The 19,040-nt window shown below is 37.1% G+C and overlaps 1 protein-coding gene across 1 annotated transcript in view; it reads left to right on the top strand.

Annotated features, from left to right (window-relative positions):
• Window positions 1-19,040, top strand: part of COL21A1 (collagen, type XXI, alpha 1) — an 84,922-nt gene that overhangs the window by 18,295 nt on the left and 47,587 nt on the right. Inside the window, exons 9-15 of the mRNA XM_010566372.1 lie at window positions 224-286; window positions 10,726-10,779; window positions 11,661-11,714; window positions 14,266-14,319; window positions 15,186-15,239; window positions 16,861-16,914; window positions 16,993-17,046. Of these exons, the coding sequence (XP_010564674.1) occupies window positions 224-286; window positions 10,726-10,779; window positions 11,661-11,714; window positions 14,266-14,319; window positions 15,186-15,239; window positions 16,861-16,914; window positions 16,993-17,046 (387 nt within the window). The remainder of the gene's footprint in view (window positions 1-223; window positions 287-10,725; window positions 10,780-11,660; window positions 11,715-14,265; window positions 14,320-15,185; window positions 15,240-16,860; window positions 16,915-16,992; window positions 17,047-19,040) is intronic.

Raw genomic sequence — 19,040 nt, 5'->3', positions numbered from 1 at the left:
TGTAACTGAGCATGGTCTCACTTCTTCAAGTCCTAGTTAGGGAGAATTTTCCCAGGGAGGGGGTTACAAGAGCAGTTCTTAGCTGTCAGAATTACTCCTCAATAGCAGGTATCTGGGTTTGCAGCTGCTGTTTTGTGGAATGTATTAGGGTTAAGGTTGCTCTGTGCTAATTTTAAAATGCTCTGTCATATCTTTTGTGTGCTAACATATTGCTTCTCCATAGGGTGACCCTGGGCAGCCTGGGAATCATGGTTATCCTGGTCAGCCTGGTCCAGATGGTAAGCCTGTGAGTACTAAAAACTTAGTCCTATATTGTAAATGCAAAACTAACAGGAGAAAAACATGTACCACTGATACCAGATTTTCAAATTTAGATGATTTTGTCTCCGTTCTTTGAAACTGTGAATGTAACAATTCTATGAATATGTTAATCATATTATTTTCGTTTCAAGCCAAAATATTGTAAAAATGATAGCATGAGTTAAGCGCTGTTGTAAAGCAGAGAACAGGCTATGAGTGCTCCTGTTGGTCTTTGCATCAGTTTGCAGCAGTTAAGTTATCACCTTCTGACCTTCAATCTTTACTGCTTAAGAATGTTTGGATTAGAAAGCACTTTAGGGCAGCTAAAATCCTGTCCATTTTGTGTTAGGGATTGCTTCTCATGTTTAAACTTGGTTCATTTAATTTCTTTTTAGGCTGCCTCAAGTAGTGCATCAAAATATGTAGACAGGCATGTACAATGTTAAAAATATAGATGTTTTGCCGTTCTAAACATTATGTGTTAAAACATACATCATAAAAATACCTGTATTTTTCTCTCACCCTAGATTTTACTTTTCAAGCTGGCATTCCATTAGTATGGATGGTAAAGACTGGAAGAAAGTAGATGAATAACGTATGTCCCTAAAATAAAAATGACAGATTTGGCAATGGCTTGTTTGGTCTTCATGGTTAACATTTTTTATTGTTACTATTACTATAAAATGGTAATAAAAGCAAATAAATATATTAAAAATAGCCTAAGGTTTCATTAAAAAAATATATTAGATCTCTGAATCTAATTTGAAGCCTCTAAGATATTGACAGCCAAGCTTCTCTGTTGAGTAAGGTTTTATTAAGAGCCTGCAGTCTCTGTATCACCAAAGTGGTGGTGTGCACATGCCTATGGTGTGTGAAGAGAAGTCAGGCCAAAAGGTGGGAGACTTGACCACCCATGTTTCTTTTCTAAGAATGTGGCCTCTGATGTTGCTTACTATTCATTAGAAGCTATTTTATTTATATTAAAAAAAAAAGCAGTAGGAAAAGGTAAAAGACAGTTGGGAGCATTAAAAATAATTTGCTTCTGTAAAGAGAATAATTTCTCTGCTTGGATGCCAAAAGCAGGAAAAGAAAAGTGCTTGCACATACTAGAAATTGTTAATTCATTGTAACTTTCCATTCTTATTGTGAGGACTGAATTTTATGGTTGAGTCCTTACATTGTAGTGTTATTTTGAAATCTCCATGGTGAAGTAGAAGAGAAGGTAAGCATCATGTCTTGAAATCCACAGAAAATACAATTAGGGAGGAGTCCCAAATGCTATTGGGAATGAAAATATAATAAGATGTCCCAAAACATTAGAAAAAATAAGTGGATGAGTGCAGAGAAGACAAAATCATTTATGAAAGAAAAATTGGGTTATGGACTAGGGATCTAATAGTCTCTGGGTTTGGTTGAGACTTAGAAGGGATATTAAGTTATTTTGGGCCATTTTGGTCCACACTTGACACACTAGAGAGATTTCAGAGAAGAGCAACAAAGGGCTGGATTGGAACTTTTAAATTCACTCTTTTAGTAATTTTTCTGTCCTGTAGAAAGATTACTGATGTTATTGTAACTAATCACAAGTATTTCCCAAATCTGCCCTTGCGTATCAGTTTTAGTACCTCTAGCATGTTAATCCTACTAAAGAGGCACTACCCACCAACTTCAATGGCTTCATAAAAACATCTAACATTCTAGTTTTGTTAAGAATTTTTAATACTAGTAATACATAGCATTTCTCTGTCAGCTAAAGATGGAAACAGTGAAATTGATACTTACTTGGAAGTGTGTATGCTGTAAGGGTAATAAATATTACCAGTTACAAAGAGAAAACTCCATGCTACACATTATAAAAAGTTCACATTTCTATTTTGTTGCTTAGTTACATGTTGGCTTTTTCTTAGGGATAGCAGCTAGTTCATTTAACTCTGGTGATTCCTTTTAGAAGCTGAGTTAGTGTGATAGGAAAAAAATAGGCACTGAAAACAAGAAATTCAATTGTTTCTAAAAATTGAAAATTCCTCTGTTTTAAAATATGGGACTTGAAACCTGGCCATGGTAGCCCTGATGGCCCAGGAGAGCAGTAAGTACATGAATTTTTCAGTAGTTCCACAAGCAAAGATTCTCATTTTTCCTGTGATACAAAAACATTTTTAAACTTCTCCTTTTGTCTTAGGCAGCTTTTGATAGCTATTATCTTCAAAGTCTTTTGGAACTAGAAATACAGAAAACAATCTGAATTGAAAGTGTGCCATGGTTTAACCCCAGCCAGCAACTAAGCACCACACAGCTGCTCACTCCCCTCCCCCCGCCCCCAGTGGGATGGGGGAGAAAATCAGGAAAAGAAGTACAACTCGTGGGTTGAGATAAGAACAGAATAGAACAGAAAAGAAGAAACTAATAATGATAATGATAACACTAATAAAATGACAGCAGTAATAATAAAAGGATTGGAATATACAAATGATGCGCAGTGCAATTGCTCACCACCCGCTGATCAACGCCCAGTTAATCCCTGAGTGGTGATCTCCCACCCTCACCCCCCCCCAGTTCCTATACTAGATGTGACATCACATGGTATGGAATACCCCGTTGGCCAGTTTGGGTCAGCTGCCTTGGCTGTGTTCCGTCCCAACTTCTTGTGCTCCTCCAGCTTTCTTGCTGGCTGGGCATGAGAAGCTGAAAAAATCCTTGACTTTAGACTAAAAACTACTTAGCAACAACTGAAAACATCAGTGTTATCAACATTCTTCTCATACTGAACCCAAAACATAGCGCTGTACCAGCTACTAGGAAGACAATTAACTCTGTCCCAGCAGAAACCAGGACAAAGTGTCAGTACTATAAAATACTACCTTGTAGTTCCAGACCATCATGAAAATAGAGGTTTTAAAACAGGAATGGGTGGAATCTGAGCTGGGGAAGTGTGATCTAATCAGAATGACTTTTCGGTTGATTATTGATGGTGCTTAAACGTCTGAAGAGCAGTCCTGTTCTTCTGTACAAAGACAGTTCTACAAACTGTCTCAACCCAGAGTTGCATGGGAGAATGTGTCCATCACAGTTTGGCCATGCTGATGGCTAGAAGTAGACTTGCAGTATGGATAAGTGTAGCAGAGCTGTCTTTAATCCAGCTAACTCCAATGTTGTGAAAAATAAAGTGATATTGTATGAGCTTTAGTGAAGCCAGACTGGACTGGATATTGGTAGGGAACTGTCAGTTTCCATTCTGTCTTTTAAAAAATAGATTTAAGCCTTTATTTCTGAAGTGTCCACTTAGCTGCAGCAGTATTGTTTTAGAAACAATTTGTTATGACTTTTTCATAGTTTTATTAACAGGTTTCCAATTCAATGCTATATATCTTCCCATAAGCACTGAAATTTGTAACAGTGTGAATCATGAAGGAAAAATAAATTGATACTGTAGTCTTTCTGTAATTTTATAATCTGGCAGTTATGTTTTTTTCCTGCAAGTGAGTCATAACGTGCATAGATGGACATTCTCTGAACATAAAAAAGTTTATCAAAAACATCTCAGACAATTAGAAGACAACCAGAACGCCCCACTAAAGGAGAAATTTTACCATTTTGCTGAATTGAAGTTCATGTTATTTGAAGTGCTTACAGTTAATTCCTATAGCTTTATTAACTAATTTTTTTGAAATACCAGCTGTAGCTTTTTGCACTTGTTCTTTGCAAGGACATAATTGCAAACCTATTAGATCATCTGCAGCTCTGGCCAGTACATTATTGTTCCTTACCATAGATTCTTGAGTGCTTTCCAGGCTAGCTTTTAGCCATGAACGATGGGAGACCCTTTAGATACACTGTGCAGGAAAACAGATTCCTCTCTCTGTCTTTTTGTTTCTGTTTTACTTATTTATTTGCTAATACGACTTGCACGTTTTCTGTGCTGTCAGTGATTTTCCTTGTTTGAGATAACTTTGCTCATATGAATCTTTTTAGCTGTATCCCCTGGGGAACTCTGAAAAGCAAGCTCTTAATTCAGACAGCACAACAGGCTTACAGGTAGTTGTGTAGTCAGTGTTGTTTAATCAAATGGCTCTTGCATGAAAAGCTTTTCCTGGAAAGTCAGTCTTTTCTGTTCCCAAACACATTTTTATGTTCTTCTCTAAAGTTATTCCAGCATGCCTATCTGGTATTCATTTTCTTGGAACAGTATAACTGGTCAACAAATTGTTTCTTCATCTGAGAAAGGTTTTAGGCATGCATTTATATTACTATATGTAACTGATTTTTAAAGTAAACATCAAAGAAAATTTAGTTTGTTGTTTGTGGGCTGGCTAGATTGTTGTAAGATAGTTTTAGTCCAGAAAAATTCAAAACAATTCCTGTGAATATCTTCAATGTTACCAGAAAATAATTATTCACCTGGTGTTACACAGTAAAATTGTTTGCTGTAATATTTGGGGAAGTGAACATAAGCTTGACTCATTTTCAGTCATTCTTTAATTATTTTTTTAAATAGTTTTGTTTATATGTTTTTGTTTTTTCCATTTATTTGCCACCTCTATTTATTTTCCATACTCTGATACATACAGAAAAGGTCAGTTGAAGTAGCTGGAGAAAAGCACAAAAGTGAGAAGCATAATAAGTAATGAAAATACATTTTTTTCAATCAAAAATGTCATTGAGGACCTGAAATGATTAAATTGTCTTGTCAGGAGAAATAGCACTGGTAAATGAGCACAAGGGTAAAAATAGTATTTGAATCTCAACTGGAACTCATTTTAATGGACATTATTCATCAGAAAGAAGCAGATGGAGTGCTTGCTGGCCCTGAGAATGCTCAGCAGCCTGACTGTGTGGTCACAAAGCCATTTTTTATTCCAAAGGGTATTTTATATGTACTGGGGAAAAATTCAAGTTAAGGGGAAAAGTAAATGAACAGAATCTATGCAGTGATCAGTTGTGTTTAATACAGGTGATAGGTTATCGGTCTGCTGAGAGAAATGAAAAAATACACTTATTTGTCAATTCTGAACTTTGAAGTGCACAGCTGGCAAATCTGGACAATTTTCCAGTATTCCATCTGGTTTCATTCCTGAAAGTTTGGAACCATTTGCCTTGTCTTTACTGTGTCCACAAGCAATAAGCAGCTTAAAGGTGAGACTGACTTTACTGATGTACCTAGATACAGAGTTCATAAGGTATCAAAAGCCTCACATAGTAAGTAATTTTTGACCATTCCAATATTTACATTTCCAAATGACCATTTCCAAAACTATACAACATTATTACAGCTGTACTACCTAGAGTTTAATAATATTTGGTGACCAACTGAAGGCCAAATCTTTCATGATGAACTTAGTATAATGGCAATGGCCAGCTATTTCAGCAGTACTTTTGGAATAAAAATGGGTAGTAGTTTCATGTATACATAGGATTACCTGTGCTATTGGATTGTTTGCCTGGGGATTTAGGTTGATATAAACTCTGCAGCTACTTTTCTCGCAAAACTTTCACAGACATAGTTGGTAGTTCAGCTGTAAAATGCTTCTCTCAATTCCAGAAAGATACATATTCCTCAGTAATACTGTGACCTTGTTATTCTTAGAGAAAATAAGTTTGCTCCATTCTGACTAATACAGTCATGTAATGGCTTCACTGAGACCTACTACGTTGAAATCAGGGTGATGCCTGATGCTGACTTGTGTTGCATACAGCTGTACATTTCAGACAAAAGACCATATGACTATCTTCAGCAGTGGCCAAGGGCAGATGATAAGGATGAACATCTATGCAGCAAGCAGGAAGTTATACTCCCTTGGTACATCATCCCATCTTCCACAATTCTGAAGCTCGGGAACTTTTAAAGCTGGATTTATGACCTTTTATTTAATAATCTTGATGGATTTTTTTTCCTTTGTGGTATTTGAACCCAGAACATCATGCTCAGGTAAAATATATTGCTAGTGGTCCTGAACTATGGAAGCCTTGGCAGATGACACAGTAGCCAATGGAAGGAAGCGTAATCAGATGGAGGAATAATTAAACAGGCTAAAACAAAATGAAGGAAAAAAAAAAGCAACAGACAAGGCAACGAAAACTCTTTTCTGTACTTTTCCCATAATAATGTTCATGTGTTTACAAATCTTTGATCAGGAGTCACCCCCAAATTTATGTTGGAGGGTAAAAGCTGCATTTTGTTACCTTTGTGATCTAATGCTGGATCTGTCCTTCATTTTCATGTTTTGGTATGTGTAGACAGAGGGGCTTCACTGCAGAGACAGTTCTGGTAGCCTACAGAAGCAGGTGCCATGAGAAGTCCCTCTACAGGGCCGTGCTTATTTAACAGAGGGAGGAGAGAGGAGATGACAGTTGTTGTGAGCTCCTGAGTTACCACTGCTTAAGAAAGTCCCAGAGAAAGGAGTAAGGCACAGGCTTCAAACCGACCTGCTAGAGAGGGCCACCTGACTGATCCACGTGTCCGAAGGGGAAGGAAAAAGAGAAGCAGTAGGCAGATGAGTACAGGCATAGTGAGGTGTTAGAGAAGGTTGTTTGAGGAAGGGATGGGAAAAAAAGCTCCTTGAGAAAAGGAGGGGGAAGGACCTGAGGCAAAAACATTAGATGATAACTTCTCAGAAAAAGGCTAAACCACTTAATTCGAATACCTCAAGTACTTTCTAAGATTTCTCTTGCCTTGCAGAATTTTAGTTACTGATATTCCCAGTGATGGAGAATGTCATAGCATGACTGCAGATTTGAGTGTGGGCATGGATACATGCTTGAATAGCTAGTAGAATTTCTGTGCTTTAAGATAGAATGTATTTTATGAAAAGGGTTTGAAAACTTCTAATGCTTTAGATAATTGTGCTTTAAATGTACTAAATATTTACCACAAGAGACTTCCACAAGAGGTCCACAGACCTCTCTGTCAGGATGTTTTTCTAACATCAAGTTAAATTTTTCTTTTGCAGTTGAATTCCATTATGCTTAGTTACATCACCCTAAATAGTTCTGTTTACTTAGTGTTTACAGTCCTTAAATATCTTTTGACTGTTACTGTTGATCCTTGGTTATTTCCTAGCCAAATTGAGCTTGTTTACTTCTCCCTCGTCTTTCCCAAGCAGTCCTGTTGTCATGCCTTTGTCATTTATGTTGTTCAGTGACTTCAAAAGCTTTTCAGTAAGGAAGCGTGCAGTGCAGTTGTCATTGCCTTAACAGTGCATCCTCTATTTTTAATTTATACTTGTCTGATGTGATATACCTATGAATGCTGTCTGAACTTTTGTCCTTTAGGCATGCAAGTGCATTGAAGATATACTTCTGAGGTTTACTCTGCTATTGCACCTAAAAGTTCTTTGGAATTAATACTTGTCATATGTCCTTCTTGCTCAATTTTTTCCCTTACAGGTAAACTACTTTTCATTTTCCAGCAAGGCTCTTAATTCACTGATGATGACAGTATTGCTAATTTGTCTGTGTCCTTTATGTAAGTTCTTTGGCCTAAGAAGTCTGTTCAACTTTTTCCCTTTAAAATTATTTGTAGATTATTGCCATTTTCTTTAAATTCCAGTTACATTTTATCTGTGATTTTTTTAAATACCCAGCCATCTGGTACAAAACTAAGCATCTCAGTATCTTGCTGTTTATCACTTTGCCATTACAGATTTTCAGGCACCATAAATTTATCAGTACTGTTCCCACCCACAACAAATTGAGAGGGAGATTTTTTTATAATCCTGATTGCAGTTGCACTGATGTAAAATAATGAATGAGAATGTAAACAAGGTGCTGTGGAGTAGTGCTGATTGACAACATTGATGAAACATCAGTGGGATTCAGTTTAAGACACCTACATTTAGGGTTTACATGTGTACAGAGACGCTGGGTGTCTAAACTCCCATATTAGTCAACAGATGTTTAACTAATATACCCCAAGAGGTATGGGATTCTTATGCTGTAAGGTATTTTGTCTTGCCCACACTGCTGTTTCAAAAGGATAAATGAATCCCAAATATTTTGTGCCACTATCTTCTAACGCTGCTTGTGTGTCTAGGGAATCTCAAAAAGCAGGAGCTGCCTACGTTTAGGCAACTGGATTCAAAACTGAGCATCAAATTCAGAGTTAGCTATAATACTTTTCACACCATTTGTGTGTTTTCTGAAAAGTTCATGAGAGAAGACCAAGTCCAAATAAAAAGAATTCTTTTTGGTGGGAAATTTAGTGCTTCCACCTTATTTGAAAGTGAACCTTCAGTCCTGAACTTGTCTGTGTCAATTGAAATGGGAATTTTCACTTCTGTCCCTTTTACATAAAATGTCAGCTACGGGACAGCTGTTCTTCAAGCACATGTGTGTATGTCACACATGTATTCCTACTGAGAGCTTTGAGGTTAGGGAAAGAGGACCTGAACTGACTTTAGTGCAAAAAAATTGTAGGCGTTAGCATACGGTTTGATGATCTGTACTGCAAAAGGGGTAGTGATACAAAGACATGCTCAGTTTTTATGAAGGCCAGTTTTCGTAATTTATAGAAGGTGTTTTTAACTTGTCCACATTGCTACATTATTTGTACTAGACAGTGATTCTCATTTTTGTGACTTTCTGTGAATTTCCTTTTGAATCTTCTCAGTCTGGCTTTTCATTAAACAAACACACTGACAATGTGTTTGATTTGCTTTGAAATCACATTACAAGATCTAGCTCTGAGCTAAATATGCAGTTTTGTAAGCTGAAGACTCTTCTGCAATCCTCCATTCATCTCGTGAATTGTGAAATTCAGTTCAGCCAGGAAATTGTCCTCCTCTACTTCTTCCCCTACTCAGTTAGAAGGAGAAGGAAGGGAAATTGCATTTGAGGGATCTAAAATGTGAAATAAAGTTTTATTTATATAGAATTATATCCTACAGGAACTCATGCAAACTTTTTGCTTTTTTTGGAGAAGAAATAAAAGGATAAACTTTTAAAGATATTTTTTGGCTTGGTGAATTGTTTCAGCTACCCAGGATGCCTATAAGCAATCTGGGGATGCTACACCATTTACAGTTAAAACTGATTTTGCTAGAACTGTCTTGAGCACTAAGACTGAAATGCTTGATAAAAGATCCATGTATGACAGAGACCTAGAATTCTGTTTACTTCTGTACTAAATGTTACCAGCTGGCTCATCGGGCATCTGCTCAAATGTCTTTTGGGAAGAGGGCACAGCAAGTACTTTCTTGTATCTAACCCAGCAAATAATTTTAGCTCTGTTTATTATTCCCAGGAAGCTCTGACTGATATAAAGAAGAAATCAGACATACACTTGCCTGCCTTGTATTGAAAAGGTTCTATTAGCTCCTTTTTACCAGTGTGGAAATCCCCCCATTAAATTTTATGCTAAATTTTGAAGACTGAAACTCATTAAGAGATAGGATTATTAGTCCTTTCAGTTCAAATCAAGATCAAATTCTGGGTATTTGAAATTGGATAGTGCATTTTATGGGATTTATCAAACTGAGTTTGGGCTGCCTGTTGAAAAGTCAGAGCCAAATAGCCTCAGAGTTTTAGAGGACAATTTCTCTTCTTGTTTTCTATATTTCTAAAAAACCCCACCATTTTGTAGCTCATTTTGTCCATTGGAATGATGTGTTTTTAATGGAGCTAGGTAAAATTCCTGTTCTTCAGTTACTTGCCTCTGTTAAAGGATTCTTCTAAAGCACTTGTTAATTTGAATAAAAATTGGGTATCTTTGCTGTACTTGTAGAACCCAATCTACCAAAACACCTCAGGCCTATATTTTGGGTTCTGTAAAAGTTCTCTTGTTCCACCAATGTTGATTTCTAGTAAAGCATTCCTGAAATTCTCTTTTCAAATTATGTATTATTTAGTATTTCTTTTCGTAGTCCCAGTCATTCAAATTATTTTTTTTATTTGCATAGCCTGTTATATACCTTCAGGTTTGTAGCTAAGTGCTTCGCATTGAGAATGGAATATTATAAATAATATTATAAAACTAGCTGCATAATGTATTAGAACATGTCTTGTTTGTTAAAGCTTATTCCTGTAGCTGGAAATAAGCCTTTAAAAGTCCTGGCATTTTTCAGCTATTTTTCTTGAGAGAGAGGAAAAAACAGCCTCTACCTATGTGGGTTAATTTGTTCTTTTTTTCTTCCCAATGGGGAATAAAACAATACGTTTGTTACATTCTCATGAAACAATTCTAGAATAACGGATTTTAGCATAAAGTCTGGAGGCTGCAAGCTTCAGATGCAGAGATGAAAGCTTCTGAAAGCTGACGTCTAAATCTTAAATGTATGATTGTGATAGCAGTTACTAAAATTTGTGACTTAAAATGACAGGGTTGTGACAACAGTTCTCTAGTAACCAGGAGGATTGTTTTTTCCTGAAATGGGTGTTTGGAAATTTGTAAATATAACTTACGAAGAGTCACAAGTCTTGGTTTCTTTTCTGAAGGGATATCAGGGATCAGCAGGAACTCCAGGTATCCCAGGAACTCCAGGCGTTCAAGTAAGTTTCTGTTTCATTCCTACAATTTGAAAATCTGAGGCAAATCCCACCAACTCTCTCCTAATATTCATTGTTTGTCATTGAGAGTTGAGGTGTGGAGATTGAAAAGGGCTCAAGGAATGGCATGAAGTCCGGGGCCATCCTTGGGTGAATTGCTTTGGAACTCACATGGCTTTGGGCCTTGTAGTAGGCTGAAAATGAGACTGCAAATCTAATTGCTGGAGCAGGTCTTAGCTGGGGCTTAGACATTTTCATCCTGATCCAGGAGTCAATCAGTAACAGTGATCTGAAGCCTTGTCATGGTGGTTGATTACCCACAATTCACATGTCCAAAAGAAGGTTTCAGATAAAGCCAGGGTGGATGGAGGAGAATTCTTTTTCTTTCTTCTTTGTATTAATTTAGTAGCCCTTACTGGGACAGTTATTGGAAACTAGTGCTGTATTCAACTTGTGCCATGATCCAGTCTGGCTGGATAGTCAAGGATTTATTAATTTGTTGAATTAAATATCTGAGTGCATGCTGGGGCCAAGAGTGAGCCTGCAACATGGCATATTGTGAAGGCTGTCAGATGGACATCTGGAAGGAAGGGAACGTCTCTGGACTAGTACGGACTGTGTGATGTCCTTTTTTTCTGGGGTGGTCCTTGGTTAGAGCAAAGAATTGTTTTGGTGTTTCCCAGTCATGTGTTATGATAGTGTGCCATATTCATACATGCTGGATACCTTTCATGCTTGGTTCTGCTTTTGTATTCAGTTACCGAAATGTTGTGATCAGCCAGCTGACACATCAGTCCCTGGGTCACATTGTATTACATTTCTGTGTCTCATTCTGTATCGGATTGTATTAATATTTGAGCTGGTTTTCATTTTTTCTCTCTTAGGGACCACGTGGCTTACCAGGTATCAAAGGAGAGCCAGGGAAAGATGGGGCTAAGGTAAAAATAAAAAAAAGTGTAATAGGTAAAAAGATTTTACTCTTACCATTTATCATTTTTGGTTGTACAGTTAAGAGTATCAATATTTTCATACGAGGCTTCTGTGAGAATTGTTTACTAAAAAGCTAATAAAGAACAAATAAGAATCCTAAATTTAGAATGTTACTTCAGTTCTGAATCTGGTCAGCTTTATTCAATAAAGTTTATATAGGCTTTAGCACTGCCAGTAACACCTTTATTGCACTGAATAATTTATATTTAGAAAGCATATCTAAATATGGGTACCTGGAAGCACAGTACGAACATCTGCCAGAATCGTTTCTTTCTATCTCTTTTCACCCTTTTTCTCTTTAAGTGAGCACCCAGATGAGCTAGGTAGGAATTTTTGCATGGCACTTTTTATCAGAGAACACTGACTAATTGAAACCAAAGGTTTTTGTGGAAAAATTCTAGCTGGGATAGCCAGTAGGTTAGAGCTGCAGACAGATGTGGAAGCTTATATATAACTCCCTTCTGGTAATCAGGATAAATTTGAATCTGGATCTGCTGTATATGCAGTGAATAAACTAGCCATTGGCTATTGGCAAGTCTCACTGATATGTAAATATCTGTGTCTACCCTTCTCTCACACTTTTGCCCTGTGTTTTTAGAAGAGTTCTAAGTTCATTGTGATAAAAATCTGTTTTGGTTTATTAAAACTTCAAAGCTTTTTTTGTGAAACACACACTTGTTTTCCAAACAGATTTTACTGTAGAATTTCCTTCTTCTAAAGTTCCCAATATTAAAAGCATGTCCTTAAATTCATTACTGTTCAGCAGAATTCTTAAATGCATTATTAGAGCTGAAAAATGTGCTTAAGTGTTCTGTGCTTTAGGCATCTTAATCTAATTGCTCTTAGATGTTAATCTAATTGATCAGTCAGTATTGGGCCATGTGCAGAAAGTAAGATACTGATGATGAAAAACTATTCTCCTGGCAGTGCAGGGTTGTGACAGATAGAATATTTCCTAAAGCTCAGTCCAGCCTTGTTTAAAATGTGCCAAGAAATAGGGCTTCCACCACTGTTCTGGAAAACTTCTTCCATTGTAAAATAAGTCTTGCCATGAGAATTTTTTTCCTGATGATTCATTCCAAATTTTCATCTCTTAATTTCATCCCATTACTTGTAAAGTTTCTGTAGCAACTAATTTAAAACTGTTTCCATTGCCAAGTGTTTTAGTTTATCCAATAATTGAATCACCACTTCTGAGCAGAAATCAAGGCTCCATTCTTTTTTGTTAAGAAGTAATGGATGGATGAAGTGTTTATTTTATAAGCTTTGCTGATTTTTTGAACTCCCTTCTATTGCCTTTTTTCAATACTTATTTGTTGAGAGATATTTTGATAGCATTAACCCACAAGCTATCATTCCTGTGGTCATGTTCTTGTCTTCTGTGAATATGTGACAGATCTCTCCAAATCTGCTTAGATATGAATGGTTTTGATAAATACCACTGAGGTATTTTTTCTTTTACCCTTTGTCTTAGAAATTGCAATATTGTATAAAATAGCTTCCTGAGCATAATTTACTATTCCTTCATTATGACTGAAATAAATTAAACAAATTGAAATATATAGCTCAATATAAAGTTAGATATTAACAGAGAGAAGACATTGTGATTGTCCAGAAATGATTTGGTGATTGGCTCTTTGTCCTGAGTGAAGTAGATCCTGTCTACTGGAACAAGCCACTAAGCTTGTTTCTATTGTTTCAAGTCAGGTAGTGCCAAGTTATAATTTAGCCTTTTCTTGTAACTGTTCAAGGGAACTCACAGACAAATTGTCAGGTCAATATCTTCTGTATCAGTAGCAAAAGTTCTGGAATTCCTGATATCTGACACCTGCGAGGACAATAAAAAGAACCGATGTTTTGGCTTGTGTTTTCAATTGCCAAGTGCTTTCACCTAAGTGGATTCTTTCTTCCACTGAAATAAGAAATCATTTTTCAAAGTGTGAAAGTTGTTTTATCAGTGTATTTTGGTTTAATTTTGTTTATTTTTTAGAGAAAGTACTTAATACCTTATTTTTTAATACTTCACTCATCCAGAGTAAGCTGATGAGAAATTTGATAAGCTTGGTAGGTCTTTGATATTTGCAGTAAGAGGTAGGAGCAAAGCCATCCCAGATTTAGGGAATTTCCTTATTCTTCGGGAACTGGGAATGGATGGAAGAGTAATCACAGCTCCTGCAGAGATATTCAAAGCTCTTTTCAAAGATGTTTCTCCTCTTGCCAAAGCTAAATTGCTACTTTTGAACCTCCATAAACTTTATTGAGAGATTACATTAAAATTTTTTGTAAAAAAATCAGTGATTATTTAATTTTTTTCTTTTATGTATTGAATCTTGTTTGAAGATCAGCAAACTCTCATCAGTCAGCATACTAATGTTATGTAGTTGATATGGTGATATATAACATCTTTCCACTATTTGTTATCATTGAGAATATGAATGTTATTATAATATACTACTACTATTTTAGACATAAGGATTTAAAATATGTTTGCTCTTTTAGGGTGACCGTGGGCTACCGGGTTTTCCTGGATTACATGGGATGCCAGCAGCAAAGGTTGAAAATAAATATTTCTTGTTACAATATTCATGTGTTTCAGCTTGCTCTATAGTTTAATTTAAAGGAAAAATAAGTTTATATACAATAGGATATCAGTTCATTTGATGAACTACATAAAATGAATTAGATATGATGCTGAAATTGAAGGAAGATACATGCCATAGGACTTCATTACATACATATCAAGCAATGGAAACCACCTGTGTTTTTTCATTTTTATTCTGTTCTATGGGATTCTATATTAATTACTTTGAACTTTGATTTTACTACTACTTAGAACCTTCTTCATCACAAAGAACATGTCAAAAAAATAAAAATAGTTATACAATTTTCTTGAAATCATTCAATTTGAGTGATAGCATTTTGAAGGATAGTTCTCGTCTAAACCAATGAGTTTATTTCACATTTATGTTCCCGAAAACATCATCAACCATATTTTTTGCTCTTTTGTGTTAGTACTCAACTGAATTTACTTCTTAGTTTTTCCAAATTTGTGTTTTAAACTTTTCAAATAAAGTCTTCAGAAGAGTGCAGCACTTTTCAAAGAGCTGAATTTTCACTTAGGTACCTACCTATATTGAAGCAACCAGAAAGTCAAAGTGCCTTCCATTGAAAATAGAAGCATTAAGCCTGTGAGCTGTGATTGTCTCAGGCGCCGTGTTGGACATTCTGGACTTCTCCCCTAGGAGAGCTTGGAAGATTCAAGATTTGCATTTACTGTCTTGAGCATACTGTTTTATATCAGATGGAGCTCTTTGCCTGCTTCATTTTATGTCTGCTATACATGTATACTTTGTATATATATATCTGTATATAACTACTTCTATTTTAAAAATTAACTCATTCACACACATTTTGTCTAGGGAGAAAAGGGTCCTAAAGGAGATCAAGGAGTGCCAGGAATATATGGAAAAAAGGCAAGTAAATTTATAATTGTAAAATAAAGCAAAATGTTATTGGTATCTGTGGTGGGGTGACCTTGGCTGGCTGCCTGATGCCCCCCCAGCCACTCTGTTTTTTCCCTTCCTCAACAGTACAGGGGGAGAAAATAAGATGGAAAAGCTTGTGGGTGCAGATAAGGACAGGGAGATCACCTACCAATTACTGTCATGGGCAAAACAGACTCGACTTGGGGAAAATTGATTTAATTTATTGCCAACTAAAATAGGTTTGGATAGAGGGAAACAAAGACAAAAACCAGAACGCCTTCCCCCCACCCTGCTTTTTCCTAGGCTCAACTTCACTCCTTCATGGGATGGGGAATGGGGAGCAGGGTGGGATGGTCAGTCCATAACAGTTCCTCCCTGCTCTCCTTCCTCCTCACACTTCTCTCCTACTCCGGCATGCATCCTTCCCACAGGCTGCAGTCCTTCAGGATAAACCTGCTCCTGCATGAGGTCTCCACGCGCTGCAGCTTGGCTACCACAGCTCCACCATGGTCTTCTCCACAGGCTGCAGGGGAATCTCTGCTCTGGCGCCTGGAGCACCTCCTCCCCCTCCTTCTTTACTGACCTTGGTGTCTGCAGGGTTGTTTCTCTCACTTTTTTCCTCACTCCTTTGCCTGTGTCATGTTTTTGCCCTTTCTTAAATATATTTTCCCTGGGGTACCCCCACCTTGTCTGCGGGGCTGAGCGGTGCCCTGGGGTGGGTGGGCTGGAACCGGCTGGAACCGGCTGTGTCCGGCTCGGGGCAGCCCTGGTCTCTCCTCACAGAGGCCGCCCTGCAGCCCCCCCTGCCAGCGCCTGGGCACCTGCACCCAATACAATATAATTTATATTTTTATAATAGGTGTATTCACAGAGAATTTAATTCTGCAGTCCTAACTCAGAAAAATTTTCACTGAAGTTACTTATGTCTAGTAATAGTAAATTCATACTCTGCTTATTTGGATATTTTGAGAACTCTTCATCCTTCTGTTAATGGATCAATGTAATTTATTTTAACATAGCACAAAATGCTTATAAATGTATTTTTTGCATATATGTCTATGCCTTTAATGTGGGGTATATGTAATAATTATATTGCAAAGAAGTCTGTGCTTTTTAATACATAGAAATGTACATGAAACATATAACCAAACGGGGGGAGAGGGACCAGAGTAAGGGCAGTGAGGAGAGGACCACACGAGTGGAGTGAGACTGATAGCGGCCTGGAAGAGTGATGTTGTTTTAATCTGTAATTTATAGAAAGCAGGGTGTACTTGTATGTAAATATTTACATTTCAGAGAGCGTATTTTGGTCATCCACTGTTAACAGTTATATTTTCACCTGTCTTTATGTTTTCTTCATGTATTTACTGGACTAGAGTTCTAAGCAATTTGAAGGAGGGTCTGTGTTCACATGTCTACATTTTAGAACATATTTAAGTTTCTGTATCAGGGGGTAGTTAGTAGTTGACCGCTGCCTGTGTTACAAAAGAAACAGATTTTCCATACGTTTTCAAAATAAGAAATAACATATATGAATTATAGGTTAAATGTACTGAATTTGCAGCATAAACATTGAGCACTACTTACTTTTCATTGCTGTATTTCTCAGGGTTCAAAAGGAGAGAAAGGTGATACAGGGTTTCCAGGAATGCCTGGGCGATCAGTAAGTTTTGTGAAGACAATTTGCCTTTAACTTTTTCTTGTTAATTCACTTACTGATGGCTGTTAACTGTTGCCACAGGGAGACCCTGGCAGAAGTGGGAAAGATGGATTACCGGGAAGTCCTGGTTTCAAGGTATGTACAAATGTATATTCATATCTTGCCAAAGTCTTCAATAGCGTTGCTAATGGTCTAAATATACCCAGTTAATTCTGTGGAGAATTACTGGCAATTAAAATAACGTGTGTTACTGGGAAATGCCAAAGTCGACTACAGTCAATGGGCAAACTTCATTGATTTCAGTTGGTTTGTGAGCAGGGGCAAAGCTTTTATTAAGACTGTTAGTGATCACCAGAGATTGTTTATATTTTGTCTCCCTTATCCTGTTTGTATTTCTCTAACTCTGAATCTGTTAATGAAATTTATATACAGGCATATGCTGCAGAGCATACCTGTTGTGTACAGTTAAGAAGGAAGTAATCTATTATTATTGCTTTTGAAGGGAGCTGGGTGAAAGTTAGGGGAAAAAAACTTCAGTATTGGATTCATGTTTATGTTTGCATTCTCTTCATTGTGCAATGCCCTTTATATTTAATTTAGAACAGTTTTTCAAGTGGACTAAGTCTCTACTGTAAAAAAGACTACAGGATCTGGTATTTCTGTAATATATTGCACTCTGTGAGCTTGCTGGAGGTTTTGTTTATCCAGTTGTTTGCACTCTTCTAATTTCTGAAAAGATGGACTTTAGCAGTATCAGTTTTAAGTTCACAGGAAAAAAATTTTATTAATATGCAATGTAAATGTTCAGTTGAATTGATCTAAAGAAGCTTTTCAACAGCAACTTTGTTCCTATAGTATTTTTCTTAATAATAATAAAGTGATCTAGGGCCGCTCAAGATGAATGTTCCTTCAGTGTCCAAAAATAAAAGTGTACTTTTAAGTGCACGTGTCTAAATTCCTATTACTGTAGTTCGAGATCTGGGTCTTTCTTCCGTTTTGTGACCATGCTTGTCTACAGCAGTTAGGGATACCATGGCATATCTGTGACATCTGCTGCAGCAGCGAGATATGACACAAGACCTATGGGAGACCTAAACCCTTCCAGGCAGCAGCTGCCAACAAGGTCGATCCAGCAGGATCCCAGGCTCACTCAGGCTGGAGGAGGCTTTGTTTGGGGCATCTCCTGGACCAGCCTCCTGCTCACAAACAGGACAGCACTGAATCCATACCAGGTTGCTCAGCTGGGTCTTGATAACCTGCAAGGATGGAGACTGCACAACTGGGCAGCTTGTTCCATCCTTGACCGTCTTCATCGTGAAAACTTTTTCACCCTTATTTACAGCAGGAAATGGCTCTGCATGTCTGTGTGTTGACAGGCTCTTCTTAGATATAATAAATGGAACCTCTAAAGTCTTTCAGCTGCTGACTGTTAACTGCTGTAACTTGTGAGATCACTCATAAATGTGCAGGTCTATATGCTGGTTTTGGGTACCCCAGGTGACCTGTAAGTGCCATTTCAGAAGGACACAGGTGTCCTGTAGGTGGTACCTGCCAGCCCAATGTGGAAGCCTTGGCTGCCCTAGAACACCTCAAATAGCACCAGGCATTTGTGATTAGGTAACTGAATCAAGCCCCTGTTCACTGTAATGGGATCTTGGATCCCTAACGTATCTCTAGACAACTTCAGGTGGAAAAACACATGCAGGTGTCTTAATTTGAAGTTAAAGGGGGCAGTTATCACTTATATAAAACACTACAGCACTGTTAGTCTAAAAATTGCTCAACTTCAGTGTATAACCAATCATCCTGCAATTCAAAAATTTATTAGGAGAACACCTCCAAAACAACAGCCTTTAAAAAGTATATATAAAATTTAACTTTTACTGTAGGTAAACTCATTCTTTCTTTTTTTTTTTTTTTTCCTCTTTGGAAGGCATAATAAGACTGTGCTAAAAGGTAGTAGAATAACTTTATACCAAATTGGTATACTGCTTTTTTTTAACTGCCCTTAAGTTTACACCCTTAAAATATGTTAGTAAAAGAAGTTGTAAATCTGAATTATGGGAAAAAATATTTTCTTATTGCTCATTTTTCTGAGGTTAACTTCAGCAACCAACAGCAGATTATTT

The sequence above is a fragment of the Haliaeetus leucocephalus genome, unplaced genomic scaffold, assembly GCF_000737465.1.
Source record: "Haliaeetus leucocephalus isolate CR32 unplaced genomic scaffold, Haliaeetus_leucocephalus-4.0 Scaffold207, whole genome shotgun sequence".
NCBI lineage: Eukaryota > Metazoa > Chordata > Aves > Accipitriformes > Accipitridae > Haliaeetus > Haliaeetus leucocephalus.
The sequence above is the reverse complement of the archived record's forward strand: the minus strand, read 5'-3'. Positions and strand labels throughout refer to the sequence as shown.